Raw genomic sequence first — 19,027 nt, 5'->3', positions numbered from 1 at the left:
CTTTTTCATATTCCCCTTTATTTAATCCTACCTCCAGACGTGGTTGACACTGACAGTATGAGGGGTGACTCTCATCCTCCTGTGGTCTGATCTGAACCCCAAAACTTTTCACGCTGTCTACCTGCTGTTACTGTGTTATCTCACACTGGCCAAACCACGCCTATTATATTGAGATTGTCATGAGTACCCAAGGCCTTGACCTTTACCATGTGCCTTATGTTGTCTTTCCACCACTTGGTTGCAACATGTTTATTCAAAAGCATGAGGGGACAGTTCCCCTGCTACAAGTTACCTTGCCTCACATTCTCCTATTTTTCCCTTTGCTGCGGGCTTTTCCTTTAAAGAAAGCATAGCACTAAGTATGGTTGAGTCTCTGGCCTTGTCCAGTGAGGGTCCTAACACAAAACACGGCAAATCCGTATGGAGTGAGTGTTAGGACCTTTTTCTGAGTGTCATCCATTATGTGTGATAACCTGGAACCAGTATGTACTATTTTTCCTTGCAACGGGGTGCCGCTTTGTCCTCCTTTCCCCTCCCCTCTCCATAAAGCAGAACAGTGCTGTATGTACATTACTTGTTCATACATCCTGCAGTCTTTTGTTGTTGAAATGGATTGTGAACGACATTTATTGCATGTGTGTACATGGCCTTAGTCCCAGGTATAGTCCTGACACAATTTCATTATCCACAATGGAGGCTGATCACATGTATACCTATGGGAGAAGAAGGAAAGGACATGGGTCTCTCCCCTCTACATATATGACCATGCTGTTGCTGCAGACAGAGAGATATGCTGTAAGTCAGCAGAACTATTCACGTCTGTCCTACAGGTTTTTGTTTTCCAGTGTCCCAATTCATTCCATAGGCAAGTGTATAACCTGAAGATACAAGACTTCTGTGCCCATCACTGGATTTCAAGAAAGAAAGTTAACAAAACCTTTTTTTGTCATTAGTTTATTGAAGGGGATTAGAAATGTTTCACTTTCAGAACAGTCATCACAGTTCTGGGGCAACGGGATTTGTACACTGTTTACCTTAGGGCTGTTAATTTTGTAACAGAAAGAATCTGGCCCTTATACTTGGTTGTCATTGTTTTAATTTCTATTATTCTTATATGTATTTTAGGCGTTTGTGAGCACAATTGCTAGCGGCAGGCACTGATTGCAGAAAAAAAATATAAGGGGAGGTTATTTGATCATGGATTTACACAGATCTCCATAAAAATTGGGCAGAAGCTGTTCTAATTGTGTGCATTTTTTTCAGTACAGTATATTTAGCTTGATGTGCTCAGGTTTGTGAGAGTAATCACTAAGCACTTGATGAATCAAAATATTGTTGTGTTTCAGAGAACCAGCATCTCAGAGCCCAATCCTAAAGGCATGTTCATGATGTGCATTCCTCCACCAAATGTCACTGGATCTCTTCATTTGGGCCATGCTCTGACTAATGCCATCCAAGACAGCCTGACTCGTTGGTGAGCACATGGACCTCATAGCCAGGCAAAATGTTGATCAGTAAATTCTGCATTTGTTTAGGAAAATAGAACAGTACTATTAGACAGAGGCCAGAAATATGCAGTCTTTTCTTGAAAGCAAGATAGTGACATCTGCTGTATTCTTGTCCCTGCTGGAGGCTCTGGCATGAGAAAGCAAGCCTTGTCTCTAAGAGGAAGACCTCCACACACAGATATGCAATATAGAACAAGGAATGGTATGTCATTAGTTTGACAAAATCAGCTCCTAAAGGATTCAGGCAAGTGGTTAGTTCTTTGTCCCCTACTTGCCTTTTGGGCAGAGATCAGTATTTTTTTAATTACATTCTTACTCAAGTCTCAAAACTTTTCCTGGTCCCTTGGGACCCCAGGCTTGCCTCATGCCAGAATCAGGGATGTAATAAAGACAAACTGAACTGCTTGTAAAATATTACTGGATAAGGAGAAAGGACTAATCAACATTATTGCCTGTGCTTTCCTTACAGTTGGCCTTTTTAGATTACTGTGACTCTCTAGGTGCAGGCAAGGCCTTGATTTCTTTTGTCACCAGCAAGAACAACTGTGAGCAGCACAGAAGAGACATCACCACATCTTATATCAGTATTCCAGAGACTAGACGTAGATCTACAGCTATGAGGCTAGAAGTTATTAAGCAAGCTCTCATACTAGTAAATGCACTGCAGTTTATTTTCAGCAGTTTAAAGATAAACTTTTTTTTTTAAATTGCAAAACAGTCAATATTTCTATGTTGTATACATTGTTCCACATTAAAAGAAAATAATTCCTATTATGTGCCTTTCAGGCATCGAATGCCTGGAGAGCTGACCTTGTGGAACCCAGGCTGTGACCATGCTGGAATTGCCACCCAGGTAGTTGTAGAAAAGAAGCTTTGGAGAGAGCACAAAAAAACCCGGCATGATCTGGGCCGAGAAGCATTTATAGATGAAGTGTGGAAGTGGAAGAATGAGTAAGTTGAATCTGATTGGAGGAACAAGTTCTACCCTATATGGTGTTATAGCATTCAACATTAAAACATTCTGATATGTTTTCAGAAAAGGTGACCGAATCTATCACCAACTGAAGATTCTGGGTAGTTCATTGGATTGGGATAGAGCTTGTTTCACCATGGAGCCGGTAAGGAGTTGTAGGGTCTCATACTCAGGCTGCTTTTATAGCACTGTTGCTAGTACTTATGACTCCTGTTTTCCTTTAGAAACTATCACATGCTGTACAGGAAGCCTTTGTCCGTCTGCACGAAGCTGGAGTGATCTATCGAAGCAAAAGGCTTGTCAACTGGTCATGTACGCTGAACTCTGCCATATCAGACATAGAGGTAAGGAGTGGTTGTAAGACAAACTGGAGGCTCCACACACTGGATGTTGCACTTCTGGCTGCTTTTGTAATGTGGAAGTCCACATTCCAACTTAAAAATGCACATTTGTTATAAAACTTTTTAGATCATTATGTATTCATAATGTTTGACATGACTTTTTAAAGTGACCTCTTAGTAACCCACATTATTGGCAATGTTATGAGTTCACCCTCATTTGCTCAATCACAATTTGCTGTCACAAGCCTTGTACTATAGTCTTAACCATCCCCTTGTCCAACATCTTTCATAGATTGACAAGATTGATTTGACATCACTGTATTTATCTGTCTGTATTGAACATCTTTATGTCAATACTTTTTTGGGTTGTCATTGAGTCATTCAGCTCATAAGTTGAACATTTCAGAATTTGAAGAGGCATCTGGAAGAAGTTGACACTACACAAAATATATTGTTGTTCTTAAGTTTCCTTAGTTGTACTTACAGCTTCCTTAGCCATGTTAAAACTGACCTCCTGGTACACTACTAATTACACAGATAAAAATATAAATAAGGCAGCTGTTTTACCTGTCAAAAAATTAATTAATCCGATTCTGAAACATACAAAGCTCTGTCACATAGAACAGACTTAGAGAAAAAATAAATTTGCTAATGTTTTAACTCGAGGCCTTCTTTATCCATCTGTTTTCTTTCATATAGCATAACAATTCTATGCTTTTATATTGTGGGACAGAGGAGGAGAACCAAAAGATCCTGACTGTGTGTGTGTCTTTTAGGTAGACAAGAAGGAACTGACTGGTCGTACTGTATTGCCTGTTCCTGGATACAAGGAAGGTGTGGAGTTTGGAGTGCTGGTTTCCTTTGCTTATAAAGTACAAGATACAGGTAAGAATAAGATTATTGGCAAAAATCCATATTCCTGGCATTCCCTTTTTATATATACTTGAATTATTTTTCACCTGCTGAGACTTTGAGACTTTTCTTCTTCTTGCTAGATGAAGAGGTTGTGGTAGCCACAACTCGAGTGGAAACCATGCTTGGTGACACAGCGGTGGCCGTTCATCCCCAAGATCAGCGCTATCAGGTAAGAAACATTAGAGGCAGTGCACTTTCCAGAGTTCTAAAAGTTTCACAAAGACTTATTAGTATTCTATCCAGAAATAACTTTCTGTCTCTTGTCTGATTGTTGCAGCATCTGAAAGGAAAGAGCGTTGTTCATCCGTTTGCCAACAGACTACTTCCGATTGTCTTTGATGAGTTCGTAGATATGAGCTTTGGGACAGGTCAGTAGATTTAACAGACAGCAATACATAAAAAAAAAAAAAAAAAGGAAAATGAATATAGGATAATATGTGAGATTTTAGTGTTAAAGTAAAACTCCAGTCAGATAACATGTTTAATATATTCTTCCGTTTACATGCCAGAGGATTTGTCAATTCATAGGTGATGATGGTTTTGGTTCAATGGGGTTCAAAGTTGAATACAGGTGTCACAGGAAATATGAAGATGTATTCTAATTTTCCCTGTAGGGCAAATCAGCAGGGAGGGTGAGCTTTGTGGATTGCATGGCTCCAGATTTGAATCCTGTTGGGGAGAGTCATGTCAGACCACTGCAGGGAAGACCACCACTCACATACAGATAGTGGCAGTCCTATACCAGGTCCTACAAATTTTCATGCTGCTGTTGCAGATGAATATGTTATCAAAGTGACACATTTACCAATATGTTTGCCCACTTTTTTTATTTATTTACATGATGTAACAGAATAGTTTCCTGTGACATTAAGATATAATAATCGCCTGTTTTATTTGGGGTGCTTCTTTGGATTTTTCTAAGATTCTTTTATGTAAGTCTTATTTTTTCCTTTTATTTTAACTCCATTGCAGGAGCGGTGAAGATTACTCCTGCTCATGATCAGACTGATTACGAGGTGGGGCTGCGACACTCCTTGGATTTTATCAACATTATGGATGACAATGGTCTGCTGGTCAATGTGCCCAAAACATTCTTGGTAAGAAAATTTAAGGCTGAACCCTGTTATTATTACAACACTTTTTTTATTATATGGAGGTTATATCTTCTCTTTAAGATGAGGATATTTTAAAGTTGGTAATATTCAGTGTCATAATTTAGGCAGGGTGAAGGTCATAAGAAGATGCACTTTGTTCTGTGTTTTAGGGCCCATTGTAAGTTATAGCTAGGCATACCAGTTCACCTGCTCTGTGTGTGAAGTGTTGATTTGCCATTTATTGGGAATCACATAGCTAGGGATTGTATAGTAGCACTGCAGTACAACATACTGAAGTGAATGTATATTTTTGCTGCTTGCCTGTTGGAGACAGAGGAATACCACTGTACCACATATAAGTTTAACTGTGGACAGTTAAAATACAAATGGTACCTAGGGGAATCATTACTTTAAGTGTGCCACAGTACAATGCCATATTTACATGGGAGCTTATTTAAAGCTCTCAGATGTTATTACATCATTACAGTGATGTCTGCACATGCATGTTGATGGGTACTTCAATACTGCTATAACCAGCAGTTCAACACTTTGTGCTAGTGTGAATGCAGACCACTTCTCTGCTGCATGTTCTGTTGGCCAGTCAGACCTCTTGTCTTTATAATGTGCCAGTAGGAACATCAAGAAAGTGAAGGGTGCAGATCTAGCATTAAGCGGTCTTTGATCAGCCTAGAATCTGCCTGGATCTGCGCGCCGAGGCTGTACAAGAATGCAACTAAAATAAAATTGTATGTAGGCATCATTTTGTGCTCTCCATAACGTTTGCTGTACTTAAAGCTGGACTCCAGACAGGCTGCCCTCCTGTAGTGAAATAGCTTGCTTTGATTTCACTACACACTGTGAGTTTCTCACATTTACCTAGTTTCCTAGCTTGGGATATCCAAAGTCTTATAGCCCTTTCCTCCCCAACCTAAGTGCCCCGGCCACTCCTTTTCATTTACAAGTTTCAGTTCGGTCAATCATGAAGGCACCATTAATTGTGTACATTACATAGGATGGCCTACATGCATGTACAGTCTTCCTAGGACTGGCCTTTTCTTGATTATGTAGACATTTTGATATTTCCTTTAAGGATTCAACCTACTGTTTGCTTTGGAGGGCTTTTAGGATGAGTATGTAAAATTATGTTGATGCTTAGAAAGCTATACAGCCTTTTAGCCCCTTTTTCTAGCTATGGCCTGCTTGCATTACAAAGAAAAAAGCAGAGACCTGGTGATGTATGTACTGAAAACAGGTTTTATTTAAAAATGCCATTCATGTGTTTAAGGTTCAGAGGAGGCAAAATATAAGCAGAATAAACTCCTTTGCTCTCAATTTGCGGTCTTTTTTTTTTTTTTTTTAAACTCAAAAGTTAAAATTTGGTTTCACATTTCAGGGTATGAAGCGCTTTGAGGCTAGAAAAGCGGTCTTAGAAGCTCTCAAAGAAAAGGGTCTGTTTAAGGAGATAAAGGACAATCCTATGGTGGTCCCTGTATGCAGGTAACGTTTTCATGCGGTACCGAGCTGACTGTCTATATTTTTTTTTATAGATATTAGATCACATACTTTTGTCAGAACTCATATAAATTTGTTTTCCCTCCCTTAGCCGATCCAAAGATATTGTGGAGCCTCTAGTGAAGCCTCAGTGGTATGTGCGCTGCGATGAGATGGGGAAGAAGGCAGCAGACGCTGTGCGTGATGGACAACTCGCAATCAAACCTGAATTCCACAACAAGACCTGGTTCAGTTGGATGGACAACATTAGGTAACTGGTCATGTCATCATTGTCTTGGTATGCACATAGCATGCCCAATTTGAGCAACTTGGACAGATGTGCTGGAGACTTTTCTATGTTTCAGAGTAATTGGTGTGTCTATTGCTGTTATGAAGTATCTTGAATCAAATTATTTTTGATGATGTAATGATGTGCCAGGGTCAAAATTTATATTCTGCTACTCTCAGGATATATAAATATATATATATATATATATATATATATATATATATATATATATATAGTACTCCTAATTGCCTGAGCGTTGTTTAGCGAATCCCGCTTTCCTTTATGTGGACAGAGTTTAATTCTTTCTTGGAAAATCTGTAATTAACTTTAGCTGACTTTTTTCCTTTTTGTTTTTTCATTTGCCTTTTCTACTGTGTTGACATCTGACTTTTCTTTATGTCGTGCTTTCTTTCCAGGGATTGGTGTATATCAAGGCAGCTGTGGTGGGGTCACCGAATTCCAGCCTACTTTGTCACTATCAATGACCCTTCAGTACCTGCAGGAGAGGTGAGCTGGATGAGGTGCAGGCAGGGTGCTATAGTCAGGACAGTGCTGGATAAATAACTAGATGGAAAAGTTAACGTTACTGATGTAGCTTGTACCTCACATGCAGAGATCTTTCATGGTTTTGGTTATTGTAAATGTTGGACTTTGTCTACACAGGACACAGATGGCAAGTACTGGATCAGTGGTCGCTCAGAGGAGGAAGCAAGACAAAAGGCAGCTAAACAGTTCAACGTGGCTCCTGAAAAAGTGTCACTTAAACAGGGTAAACATTTTAAAATGGACATTAGTAGCCTTTGTTTTCTTTAACCTTCCTAGCGGTAACCCCGAGTGTGACGTGCGTTAGAAAAAAGTTGCTGAAAGCGGTAACCCCAAGTCACACTTGGGGTAGGTAAACCTATGGGAAGGTAAGTAAATACAGCGCTTACCTGATCCGCCAGCGTCCTGCGTCATCTTTTGCAGCAGTCTCCATCTTCTTCCTTTATCTCTTCTTATCGTCTTCTTCCTTTTGTGTATTCTGCACACGATGAGTCACCAGGGAGTTCCTGGTGAAGTCAGAGCGTGTACAATGCCGGCGGGGCGGGAAGTTCAAAATCCATTTGTATTGCATTCAATAAAAAATAACCGTATTGAATGCAATACATTGGATTTATATGTGTAAAAGCAGTACATTGTTTTCAAGAACATTTATTTTATTATTATTATTATTATTATAGTATATATAATAGTATGACTATAATATTCTTTTTTTAACATTTAAATATATATATATATATATATATATATTTCATATTTTTACATGATTTTGTGTTTCAAACTTTATTATACTATAAAATATACTGTAAAATTTAGACATATATAACTGGAAATAAATATACTGCTAGGGAGGTGCGTTTATAAGTTGTAATAAAATGCTTCTTTGCAGTCCTTCAATGTGGAGGATGTTTAAACTTTCTTTTTTTTTAGGCTAAGATCAATTCTTGCATGTACAGGAAAATACCTTTGCTTTGCTTTAAGCTTTTATCTTCCTGTGTACATAACAGGGTTAAAGTCTTAAACAATGTTATAAGCATTTTTCAGTTGTTTTTAAACACCACATCCTTGGAGATGAGAGGGGGTGGGTGTTCCATAGTGCTAGCACTTTTTCCGTCCTTGGGTGTCAGGAGGATAACTAATGAAAAGGTCTGGTATAAGGACTGGTATGCTGCACTTTTTAATACATTTTTCTTGTTGAGTTTAGATATGCTTTAAAGGAAAGTCAAAGATTTTTTTTCAGTGATGACAAATGTAATTTTATTTCACACCACTACATTTTTCTCTGACGATCAGCTGAAAGTATCACTGTATTGCAACACACTCACCACTTTTAGAAGACACACATTCAGTAGTCACCCTATTTATCAAACCTGGTCGCTGCTTACTGACCCAGATTGTGTTGGACACTTAGCAGTGAGTGACATAGGCTTAAAAAAAATAAAAGTTATCAAGTACCTTTTTTGGCAATTTTTTTCAACTTATCACTGCATTAAAATTGTTAATAAGCTACTAAAAAAGTGACAAACTTAGCTCTTTCCAATTGATGCTCCTGAATGTCAATGTGTTAATTACAGCATGATGATAGATCATTGATTGCTCTGGTAAAAAGAAAAAAATGGAGAAAAAAGTCACACTTCTTCACAGTAAACCTCTATGAGCATTGTTTTACATTCATTTGGGAGCACTCAGATTTTATTTACCTTTCTCTAAAAGAAAGGCGAGATTTAGATGCATTTTAAGTTGGCGGCGGAGGGTTGATGTGAAAAGCTACTGTGGAGAAACAGGACTATATAGCTTGAGTCCTTATTTAGGAATTGTTTTGTAAAGCAATTTTTTGGTGTATCCTTGTAGGGAAACTTACTGTCACTAAAAGTTAAAATCCAAAATTGGAGTGGTCACTGGTGACAACTAAAGGGATTTTACCCTACTTTGGAGTGGTTTTCGCTTATTTGCTGTGTCTCCAGATAGAAATTAAAAAAAGGCACACATGTACAGAAAAAAAATGAAACCATTCCAAATAGTTACTGTCTATTAGCATAGTTCTCAGATACCCCCAACAGGTAATTTTTTCAGGATTTCCTCTAGTGGGTACACATTGGGCCCGTTTTTTTTAAGCTCCAAGGCTGTAGAGGAAACACTTTTATCAGTGAAGCTGGGTAATCCACCAAACCTAGAATAGATTGTTTCAAAGTAATTTGCTATTTGCTAGCAAATGTTTTGAATCCTGCACCAGATCCATTCCAGGTTTGCTGGATCACCCACATTCACTGAAGAAAGTGTATCCTCTCCAGCTTTGGAGAGCTTTAATGAATCAGGTGCATCATGGCAACACCAGAGATGCAATAACCTGGACAAGACGAGTGAAATTCTGTAAAGCCAACATTCTTCGGGCACTTGGGGAACTAATGTATAACTCCGGGTTTACCTTTTAAAAGTATTAGGATTATGTAGCTCAATGTCTTTCAGTAACTTTTTTTCTTTTTTTCTGTAGATGAGGATGTGCTTGACACGTGGTTTTCTTCTGGTATCTTCCCCTTCTCCATCTTTGGTTGGCCCAATGAGGTAGGAACTTCTGCAGATAATTGTTCATGTGACATGTGATCTTCAGCCCTGTGAAGGATTTTTATTATTATTAACTAGTATTTATATAGTGCCAACATATTATACAGCGTTTTACAAAGTCCATAGTCGTACAACTGTCTCTCAAAGGGGCTCACAATCTAATGTCCTTATCATAGTCATATGTCATTAACACTACCTAAGGACATATTTTGAGGGCAAATGTTTTTGGAATGTGGGAGGAAACCCACACAAAAATGGGGAGAAAATACAACCATGGACCTAGCGCTGCAAGGGCAAGCCACTGAGCCAACTGTGCTGGCATAGGATCTTATTCCTATGACATATGTGTCCCTCAGTATACCCTGAAAAACCCAGTAATATCCTTACCTATACTCGCTTGTCTCTGAGATGGTATTCTCTTGTGTTAACCTAGCAGTTTGAAATCTGCAAGATTTGCTTTAATGTGAACTTCTAATATGTTGAGAACATGCTCTCCAAGTTATTAAAGCGAAACCAAGTCTGTGAGATAAAAAAAAAAATGTTTGGGTAACCATATTTTAAATATTTTCCATAATGTGCAAGTGTAATGACATTGGAGACTTTACATATTCTCTTCTGTCCTAAAAAGACAGCTTTTGGCATTATTGTACAATTATTTTAATATTACTTTGTAGCTATTTATAATAAATAGTAAAATAAAATGATATAATTAGTTTATTTACTAATTGCTATATATATATATATATATATATATATATATATATATATATATGTATATATACACACATATTACACAGCGCTGTACAAAGTCCTGTCATTAGCTGCCCCTCAAATGTGCCTACCATAGTCATATTTCATTAACACAGTCTAGGTCAAATTTTAGGGGGAAGCCAATTAACCTGCATACTTTCAAAGTATATGCTAGTTGAGAAGTTCTTCCTTAAAGGGCCAGACTATTCAGACATTTTTAGGCAGAGTTAAGGCCTATTACGCTGAGTTTCCCACTGGTTTTTTACCTGTTTTGGTTACTCCCAACAATGGGATCTCCCTTTCATATTTCCCAACCCTGTTCTTGCTCACTTGGAAATTTTGTGTATTTCTGCTTTTCCTAGTCCATAATATAAAATAAATAAGAATTAAAAAAAGGGGCACCACTCACTATAGGCAAAGCAGATTTGCAAAGATCTTAGTCACCATGATATATTCAACGCTATTAGGTGTTTAACCCTGCAGTATGTAGCCTACTCGTTGTTGTTAAATATTACATTTTTTTCACATTTTTCTGGTGACCTAATTGCTGAAGTTGCTGAGAGTTTACATATTTATCTCCTTTAGAGTGAGGATCTGAACGTCTTCTACCCGGGAACACTCCTAGAGACCGGACATGATATCTTGTTCTTCTGGGTGGCTCGAATGGTGATGCTTGGCCTCACACTGACTGGGAAATTACCCTTTAAAGAGGTATGCTATATCTTGTTCAAGGACCTTAATATTAACACTATAAAGAAGGCATGAATTAGATTTAAATCTTTGTCATCTCACTGTTCTTTTGGTTTTGTCTTTAGGTGTATCTGCACGCTATAGTACGTGATGCTCATGGGCGTAAAATGAGCAAGTCCCTTGGAAATGTCATTGATCCATTAGATGTGATCAAAGGAATAACTCTGGAGGTAAGGGATGAACACAGGAAATTGTAACTAGATACAAAATATTTTCTGTTCTTACCATGCCTTATATTCTTCCTATACCTTTAACAGGGCCTGCACTCCCAGCTGCTGGAGAGTAACTTGGATCCTGCCGAGCTGGAGAGAGCCAAGGAAGGACAGGTGGGCGCTGATCACATGACAGTCGTATTATTACCTACATTTTTAGTAAAACAACTCCAATACCAGCTGCTTGCTTCAGATTTAGCCATGCCTTGAATGGAACTGTGGAACTAAAGATCTGGGGTTTTGATGTACAGCTTTACTCAAGTCAATAGGAATTTTGTCAGACTGAATGTAAACACAAAGATTGCAGCAATCAAAAACCTAAATGAGCATCAGTGGGTGGAGTAGAGGGGGAGTTGTACATTTTTTTAACAAAATGTACATCTGTATATTTATTACATAGTTATATGTGTTAGGCTTTTTTTTTATTATCTTACACTAAAGCAGACCTGCTCTTTTCTTTTCAGAAATCTGATTATCCCACCGGGATCCCTGAATGTGGGACAGACGCCCTGAGATTTGCTTTGTGCGCCTACACTAGTCAAGGTATGTAGTTCTCTGTACTCTTCATTGAGAATATTTTTCTTATGAACATTCCTTAAATTTACTGCTAAAATTTATGAAAATTTTTAAACAAAAAAAGTTCACCACTGCCCCTAAGTGTGTCACTAGTAGGTCTTTCTTCATTTCTCATGATGATACTGTTCCTTTGTCCGCCTTGTAAGCAAGAGCAGCTTGTTGCTTGGGGGGTACGCACACTCATTACCAACTATACACACAGCATTGCAGGTCACAGTGAACAGCACCACTACTAAACAGCCAGCATTGAAACCGCACTGCCCACATTATAACTGACAGCAACTTCTATCTATTATTCTGGCTCAATGCTTAGCTTTACACAGCACAGGATAATGCGACCAAGTCACAGGTAGGAGATGTGCACCTGTGTCTATGGCTCAGTTAGGCAAAACCTGGAGGTGGGTGGCATGGCGTAATAGGTTAAATAATAAAATGGTGTAACAACATTGTGGTAGTTGTTAATATTTTTTTTAATTGTAATAGCTTCAAACACTGGGGGTACAAGAGGAATAGCAGGGGTCACTTTAGGATAAAGAGGGTATTGGTGGTGGTGACATTTCTCAATTACACCCATAGGCTTCAAGGCACATTTAAATACACGGCAGATATCTCATATGATTGGTGACTGTTTTTATAAGGCTATTTCCTCTAAAAGACATTTATGTGTTCTTCTTCCAGGCCGTGACATTAATCTGGATGTGAACAGGATCCTGGGTTACCGTCACTTCTGTAACAAACTCTGGAATGCAACAAAGTTTGCCATGCGCGGCCTGGGAGATAAATTCATACCCCCAGACTCATCATTGGTAAGTTTATACGATGTTGACTTTTTATAATTTGTATCATATCGCCAGCCAAACCTATAACTAAATGATTGAAAGTTTCATCTGTAAACTTTTCTACCTGCTATTAAATTTGTACTTACATCTGTAGTCGGCCTATGTTTCTCTGAATCTATGAGTTGTATTTATACATTGGATAAATCTTGATGGTGGCATGTGGCCCAAATCATTCTTGGAATTTTTTCTTTTACATTAGCCTTTCTGAATATTTGTTTTTTAGCCCACCGGACAGGAAAGTTTGGTAGATCACTGGATTCTGAGTCGGCTCAGTCTGGCAGTTGATCTGTGTAACACTGGCTTCCAGAATTACGACTTCCCAGGAATTACAACGGCAGTGTACAACTTCTGGCTCTATGATCTCTGTGATGTCTACCTGGTAAGAAATTTGCTTTCCGTTTCTTCTAGCTTTAAACCACTTGTGGTCTTCTTTATTGCAGTACTTTCTTTATGACTTGCTTATGTTTTAGCCTTTTAAAGAGAAAGTATAGTACATAATAATTGCTACTGCAGTATTTTTCCAAAAAGTAATTTTAGATTACACATTTTTATACTTATGTATATTTTCTATTAGATATAGAAGTTTGCAGTTGAGCCGCTAGGGGGAGTTCTGTATTTGACTTGATCTCTTTCAGCCTCCCTGTTTGGCTGCTTTTAAAAAGAGATCAGCTGCTCCTATTTCAATGAATACCAATTGCATTGTTTACAGTAAGCTGATCTCTTACACTTACAGCTTTAAAAGTTAAAAAGGAATTGAAAGTGCTATACATTCCCATTATTTTTTTGTTTTGTCCGCCAATTTTCTTTCATCAATCTGATCTAAAACTTGGTAATGCTAAACAGCACAATTATTGAGAGCACAGGTCTCGGATATATAATAAATGTGCCACAATTTAAAAATGTGGAGCTTTATGAAGGCGTCCGCTTGGTCATGGCATTCATTTTTGTGATGGATGCAAGGCAGGGTGGTTTCGACTGGATTCCCTTTTTGCTTTAAAACAATAGTTTTAACTAAGTGTCTGATTTGGGATTGTTTAGCAACATTTAAAATATATTGGTCATGCTGTAATCCTTTTCCCATATTGTCTGGTTCTTTTCAGGAGTGTTTAAAGCCTGTTTTTGCTGGCTCAGATGAAATCGCCATCGCCGTAGCACGGAATACATTGTACACATGTCTGGACGTTGGGCTCCGTCTGCTCTCTCCCTTTATGCCTTTCCTTACAGAAGAGCTTTACCAGCGCCTTCCCCGAAGATCCTCCGAGCAGTTCCCCAGCATCACTGTTGCTCCTTATCCTGAAACCGCTGAGGTGAGCATCAAGGGCTCATACATTGTTATATTTGTCTGATATAAAAACTGGTGCATTCAAGAATAGTTAAACCTTTCTTAAGCACACAGGTTGAATAAATTTAGTCCTGGTTAACTGTAAGTAAGCAGTCCAGCTGGTTGCAGAGTATCATTGTCAGGCCAACAATTGGGCAGACAACATCAATAAGGCGACACAGCTTAATACTTAGCTGACATTTTAACTTTGACAAGAGTTTAAGTAAGTCGGTGCACACCTCTGTCCCAAGCAACACTGGAAAAGTATAAAAACTTTAGAGGAGATTTACAGAAATTCCAATTCTTGATGAGTTCTATTAGATGGCCACTCATCAGATTGAGACACATTGGGTGAAATCTCTGAAATGTCAGGATGAAGGCTTTTGTGTTTTACAGATGATCAGACATACATGTGTTACCCATGACAAAAATAACCAAACTGTGTGTGTCTGGATCAGGTCATAAAAAGCAAAGCTAACATCTGGTTGTTACAATTATCACATATACTGATCCCATACAGCACCCTTTAGGTACATAATGTCAGAAATTGCCTTTAATTGTAACCCTTTCTTATTATTACTTGCATTTCCTGCCTGCAGTTTCATTGGCACAATGAAGAAACTGAGAGGAAGATGGATCTTGCATTGCTTATAGTGAAATCCATCAGGTCTCTGCGGGCTGATTATAATCTCACCAAGACAAAAGCTGACTGTAAGTACTCACTGACATTAAGTATATATGTATAAAATATTAAAATACAGAGGAGACCACTAGATGGCATAATTATTGATATGTTATCAAATGTGCGATACATAGAATAAAGTCAGAATAAATATCAGGCAAACACATATCCAACTCTGCCATTCAGCATAGCCTGGTTTAAAATTCCCCTCCACACTGGTACACTTTTAGATTGTGGAAATACAGTAGTGCCCCTTTCTAACCTGTACAGCATGTTCTTTGCCAGCACATTTATATGCAACACCCAATCTAAATTCTAAGTCTAAATTCTAATGTATTTGAGAGTGATATTGATCACATAGTTCTGAAGTCAAACTTCAGGAGTTTACAAATGAAAAAAGAAAAGACTTCCCCTGTAGTGTGGTTACCCCCTGCAGTGCACGGACTCATTTAGGTTAAGGGGTGATGTAAAAGGCACATGCACTTATGTTAAAGCAGAGCCTGGTAGGCAATGTCTCCTGCTTGCTTTATGTGTGGCTTTGCATGTTGAGATCTCCATGACAATGTGTCTTTTAGTATTCCCAATAATTCTGTTGTATCCATACATAAAGATTTAGAAGGTTGGGAAGTAATAAGTACAGAGATGTATAAAGTAGAATATAAATCATTAAAAATCAACTCTCAAACCCTAGCATAACCAAAATACCATTTTTGTAGGCTGACTGAAGTTTTTGTCAGATTTTAATGTTAAAATTGGGGATTCTTGCAATCTTCCAACTGTATTTTGTCAATATTTGAACTGGGCTCCCCAGCTTTGCCATTCCACCTCCTGAGAACTCCTTACACAGGTACCCCTACAGACATCTATCACTCAGATTCTCTCTCTTGATTGAGAACTTGGTATATATCACTACTACTGGAAAGAAGTAATATCCATCAAAATTGTCCTTCAGGTCAAACACTCCAATGAGCTTTTCACAACATTCTAAACAAACCTAAACCTTCTCAACAATACCCCTGAAGAAGCCAATAGGCGAAACGCTTCGGGATAAGAGTCTAGCATGCTTTCAAAAATGTTGTGTAGGAGTATTGGTTAAATATTGAGACAATGGTCAAAAGTATCCCTGATGACTCTAACAAGTTCTGACCTAATACATTATGCTTATTATGCTTTAATGTATATTGGTCATTGTAAATTTAAAATATGAATACAAGAAACTCACTGCCAACCTCAAACACACAATCTCTTCTATTTCGTTTCGCTTTTTGCATTATAACTCGCTTCCATGTGAGTAGAGTGTGGCAAACCAACCAGTGTCACTACAAGAGAGAATAATTGTTTTGCTTTTTAATACTTTGAACAGTGTTATTTATATAGTTAAATAGTGCCGTGCCTCGTTGGGGCTCTCCTTCCACTTTTTGTGAGGACTTTGATCATGTGATGTGTGTTTTCACTGCATATATACATTCTGTTTCTGCTGAGGAGTGGTCATGGCAGCTTTTATGCTACTTTAGACTTTGGACTGAATGTATTTGTACAATAGCTATTGACATTGCAATGGTGTGTTAACAGGCCATAAAATATATTATACCTAGTATAATGACTTGCTTGTGTCTTGTTTATCTTGAAGTAAATTGATCTTTTATTATTATAGAACAGAATTTTTATATTTAGAATGCACACACTAATTCCCATTAGCCTCAGACTGATAAAAGTTTATGATCTAACGTCCCTAGAGAAGTCTTGCACACAGGAGGGCTTGTTAATCTTTCATTGTATTTGTGGTTTCTAAAAGGAAATGTCATACAAACTTGGGGGGAAAAATAAAAGCTGTGCAGACAATAGCACAAAGTGTAAAACCCCAGTGCAATACTTCTGGCTGCCAGGGTTCCAAAGCCCAAGGTTTGCACAGCACAAGTGTACTGTACACAATAAATGTAAAACATATGCAGTGATCAATTTTTTAGGTCATATTTTGTCGACACTAACAAAAATAATGTTGATCTGTCTGGAATCCATTGAGTCACTAGATTTATAGCAGTTTTCTATTTATAACAGTTTTGATATCACCAGAAACTCCCTGTCCCTCTGTTTTCATAGGTTTTGTTAGGTGTGAGGATGCCGACACCAGGTCTGTGGTTGCTGCTTATTCTTTGTACATCACTGTCCTGTCCTCTTCCCGCTCTCTGGTGATCATGATGCCTGAGGACCCTGCACCAGAAGGAAGTGCTGTAAACACGGCATCTGATAAAGCCACCGTCTACCTTATTCTCAAGGTGAGTCCTGCAGGACTTGAACTGAACAGGTTCCACTGGATAGCACAGCAAGCAGCTCTACTTAGTTGCACTGTTCAGGTACAGAAGGTGATACCAAAACTTATGTCCCACTTCAGGGTCTTATTGATGTGGAAAAAGAGCTGGCAAAGCTGCAGGTGAAGAAGACTGAATTGAGCCGACAACTAGAGAAACTGCGTGAACGGATATCCGGAGCAGATTACCGCAAAAAAGTTCCCCCAACAGTACAGCAACAAGATGCTGACAAGGTAAGTTACAGCTTAATAAAAGAAAGAAATGCTTGGTGCTGTGTGTGATGAGGACTGTCCAGCTCTATAGGTATGTCACTGTCATTATTCCATCAACCTACTTTCCCTTAGTACCTCGCTCCTGTTCCTAGTCTTTCTCCCCTTCTATCTCCTTTTTCTCTGCCTCTGTCTCCTCTTCCTGCTCTTCTGATCTTTCCTATTTCTACACTTCTTTCTCTAAACTTCCTACTCACTTTGCCTCACCCTCTGCCTCCTCTTTCTTCTTCTGGTTCACCTCCCTGCCTCTCTTTCTCTCTCTCGCTTTTCTCTCTCTCTCTCTCTCTCTCTCTCTCTCTCTCTCTCTCTCTCTCTCTCTCTCTCTCATTTTCTCTTTGTCTTTCACTCGCTCACACTCTCTGTTTCCTATTCTCTTTTGCTTGTTCCTGCTCTCACATTCTCCCTTTTTCTTATTCTATTTCTCTTACCTCCTCCCATCTCCCTCTCTTTTTTTCCTTAACTTTTTTTCTTTCCCTCCTGTAACCTATTTCCCCCATCTCTACCTCTCTCATCTCCACTCTTCCCCTCCCTTCACACCTCCTTTTTCTCTGACATCTCCTGAAATTGCTGTTTGCCTCAATGTCATACTGACCCTTTCATTTCTGTACTTTGAATCAATGGCTAAGAATAAGAATTTTCCAATGACTTTCCTGTTTTAGATTTGTGACTTTTCTTGAACGTTGGGAGCTGATCTGACAGCCAGCCAGCATTTATGTAAGCTGCACAGGATTGGCAGCCTGTATATTTGTAATGACGGGGTAACTTTAATTCTCACAAGCTCTTCATACTACACCATCTTTTCTGGATGGCACGTTTTAGTAAATATATTGCATATATGACAAACTTTTTTTCTGTAGGAAATGTGTCTTTAACAGCCAGGGATTTGCTTTACAATGCATATGAGTATAAGTATTAACCCTTTGTCTCCCTCCTCTAGATGAAACAGTTTGAGACTGAGTATCAGAAGGTGGAGGAAGCTCTGAGTAGTTTTCAGAAGATGGTGTAGTTATTTATTTTCCCACTTCCTCAGGATTGCGACAATGGCCCGTATGCTGCTCCCTCACGTCTCTCTTTTTTAATAAAAACAAGAATATCATATATGTGAATGCTGTATCATACAATGATATAGGATATAATAAAAGCTGTAGAATCCTATAAAGAGGATGTGGTTTGTCATTTGTGAAGTATCTAAATATTTCTTAAACATAACATTTTCATATACAGTCACCAAGGCAAAAAGTGAGGGATGTAAGTGTCACTGATGCAAGAAGACAGAACACAATAAGTTCTTGTACTAATCATTTGTCATTTGCAACCCCTATTTAATGTGCAGTGCTGTGTATTGTTGGCGCTATATAAATCCTGTTTATTAATAATAAGTTGGAGGTGTTATGTTGTCCAAAAAGAAGAGTACTCAAGCAACACTGCTTGGGTTTGTAGTGCATCTGTGTTAGTAATTCAGTACAAGATGTCAAGCTCATTTGATTATAGAAGATCAACAGATATTTTTCTTCACTGGCGGTATTTTTAAAGAAATGCAACCTGGAGAAAGGTGCATGTGATGTGGAATCACAAATCTTGTCCAGGACATATCTGCATGGAGTTT

At 38.4% G+C, this 19,027-nt stretch overlaps 1 protein-coding gene across 1 annotated transcript in view; it reads left to right on the top strand.

Moving 5' to 3' along the window:
• VARS1 (valyl-tRNA synthetase 1) overlaps positions 1–18,580 on the top strand; it is a gene marked incomplete in the record, with an annotated part of 25,865 nt that extends 7,285 nt beyond the window's left edge. The window contains 24 exon segments of the mRNA XM_072429880.1: positions 1,347–1,474; positions 2,295–2,459; positions 2,545–2,626; positions 2,706–2,825; positions 3,599–3,707; positions 3,818–3,906; positions 4,015–4,105; positions 4,710–4,834; positions 6,225–6,328; positions 6,435–6,593; positions 7,028–7,118; positions 7,275–7,380; positions 9,643–9,713; positions 11,049–11,174; positions 11,279–11,383; positions 11,471–11,539; positions 11,890–11,968; positions 12,680–12,807; positions 13,064–13,219; positions 13,941–14,147; positions 14,761–14,872; positions 16,944–17,119; positions 17,236–17,385; positions 18,359–18,580. Of these exon segments, the coding sequence (XP_072285981.1) occupies positions 1,347–1,474; positions 2,295–2,459; positions 2,545–2,626; positions 2,706–2,825; positions 3,599–3,707; positions 3,818–3,906; positions 4,015–4,105; positions 4,710–4,834; positions 6,225–6,328; positions 6,435–6,593; positions 7,028–7,118; positions 7,275–7,380; positions 9,643–9,713; positions 11,049–11,174; positions 11,279–11,383; positions 11,471–11,539; positions 11,890–11,968; positions 12,680–12,807; positions 13,064–13,219; positions 13,941–14,147; positions 14,761–14,872; positions 16,944–17,119; positions 17,236–17,385; positions 18,359–18,427 (2,817 nt within the window).
• Between the last annotated feature and the right edge of the window lie 447 nt (positions 18,581–19,027).

The sequence above is a fragment of the Pyxicephalus adspersus genome, chromosome Z (genome assembly GCF_032062135.1).
Source record: "Pyxicephalus adspersus chromosome Z, UCB_Pads_2.0, whole genome shotgun sequence".
Classification (NCBI taxonomy): domain Eukaryota; kingdom Metazoa; phylum Chordata; class Amphibia; order Anura; family Pyxicephalidae; genus Pyxicephalus; species Pyxicephalus adspersus.
Note: the sequence above shows the minus strand (reverse complement) of the source record. Positions and strands in the feature narration are given on the sequence as shown.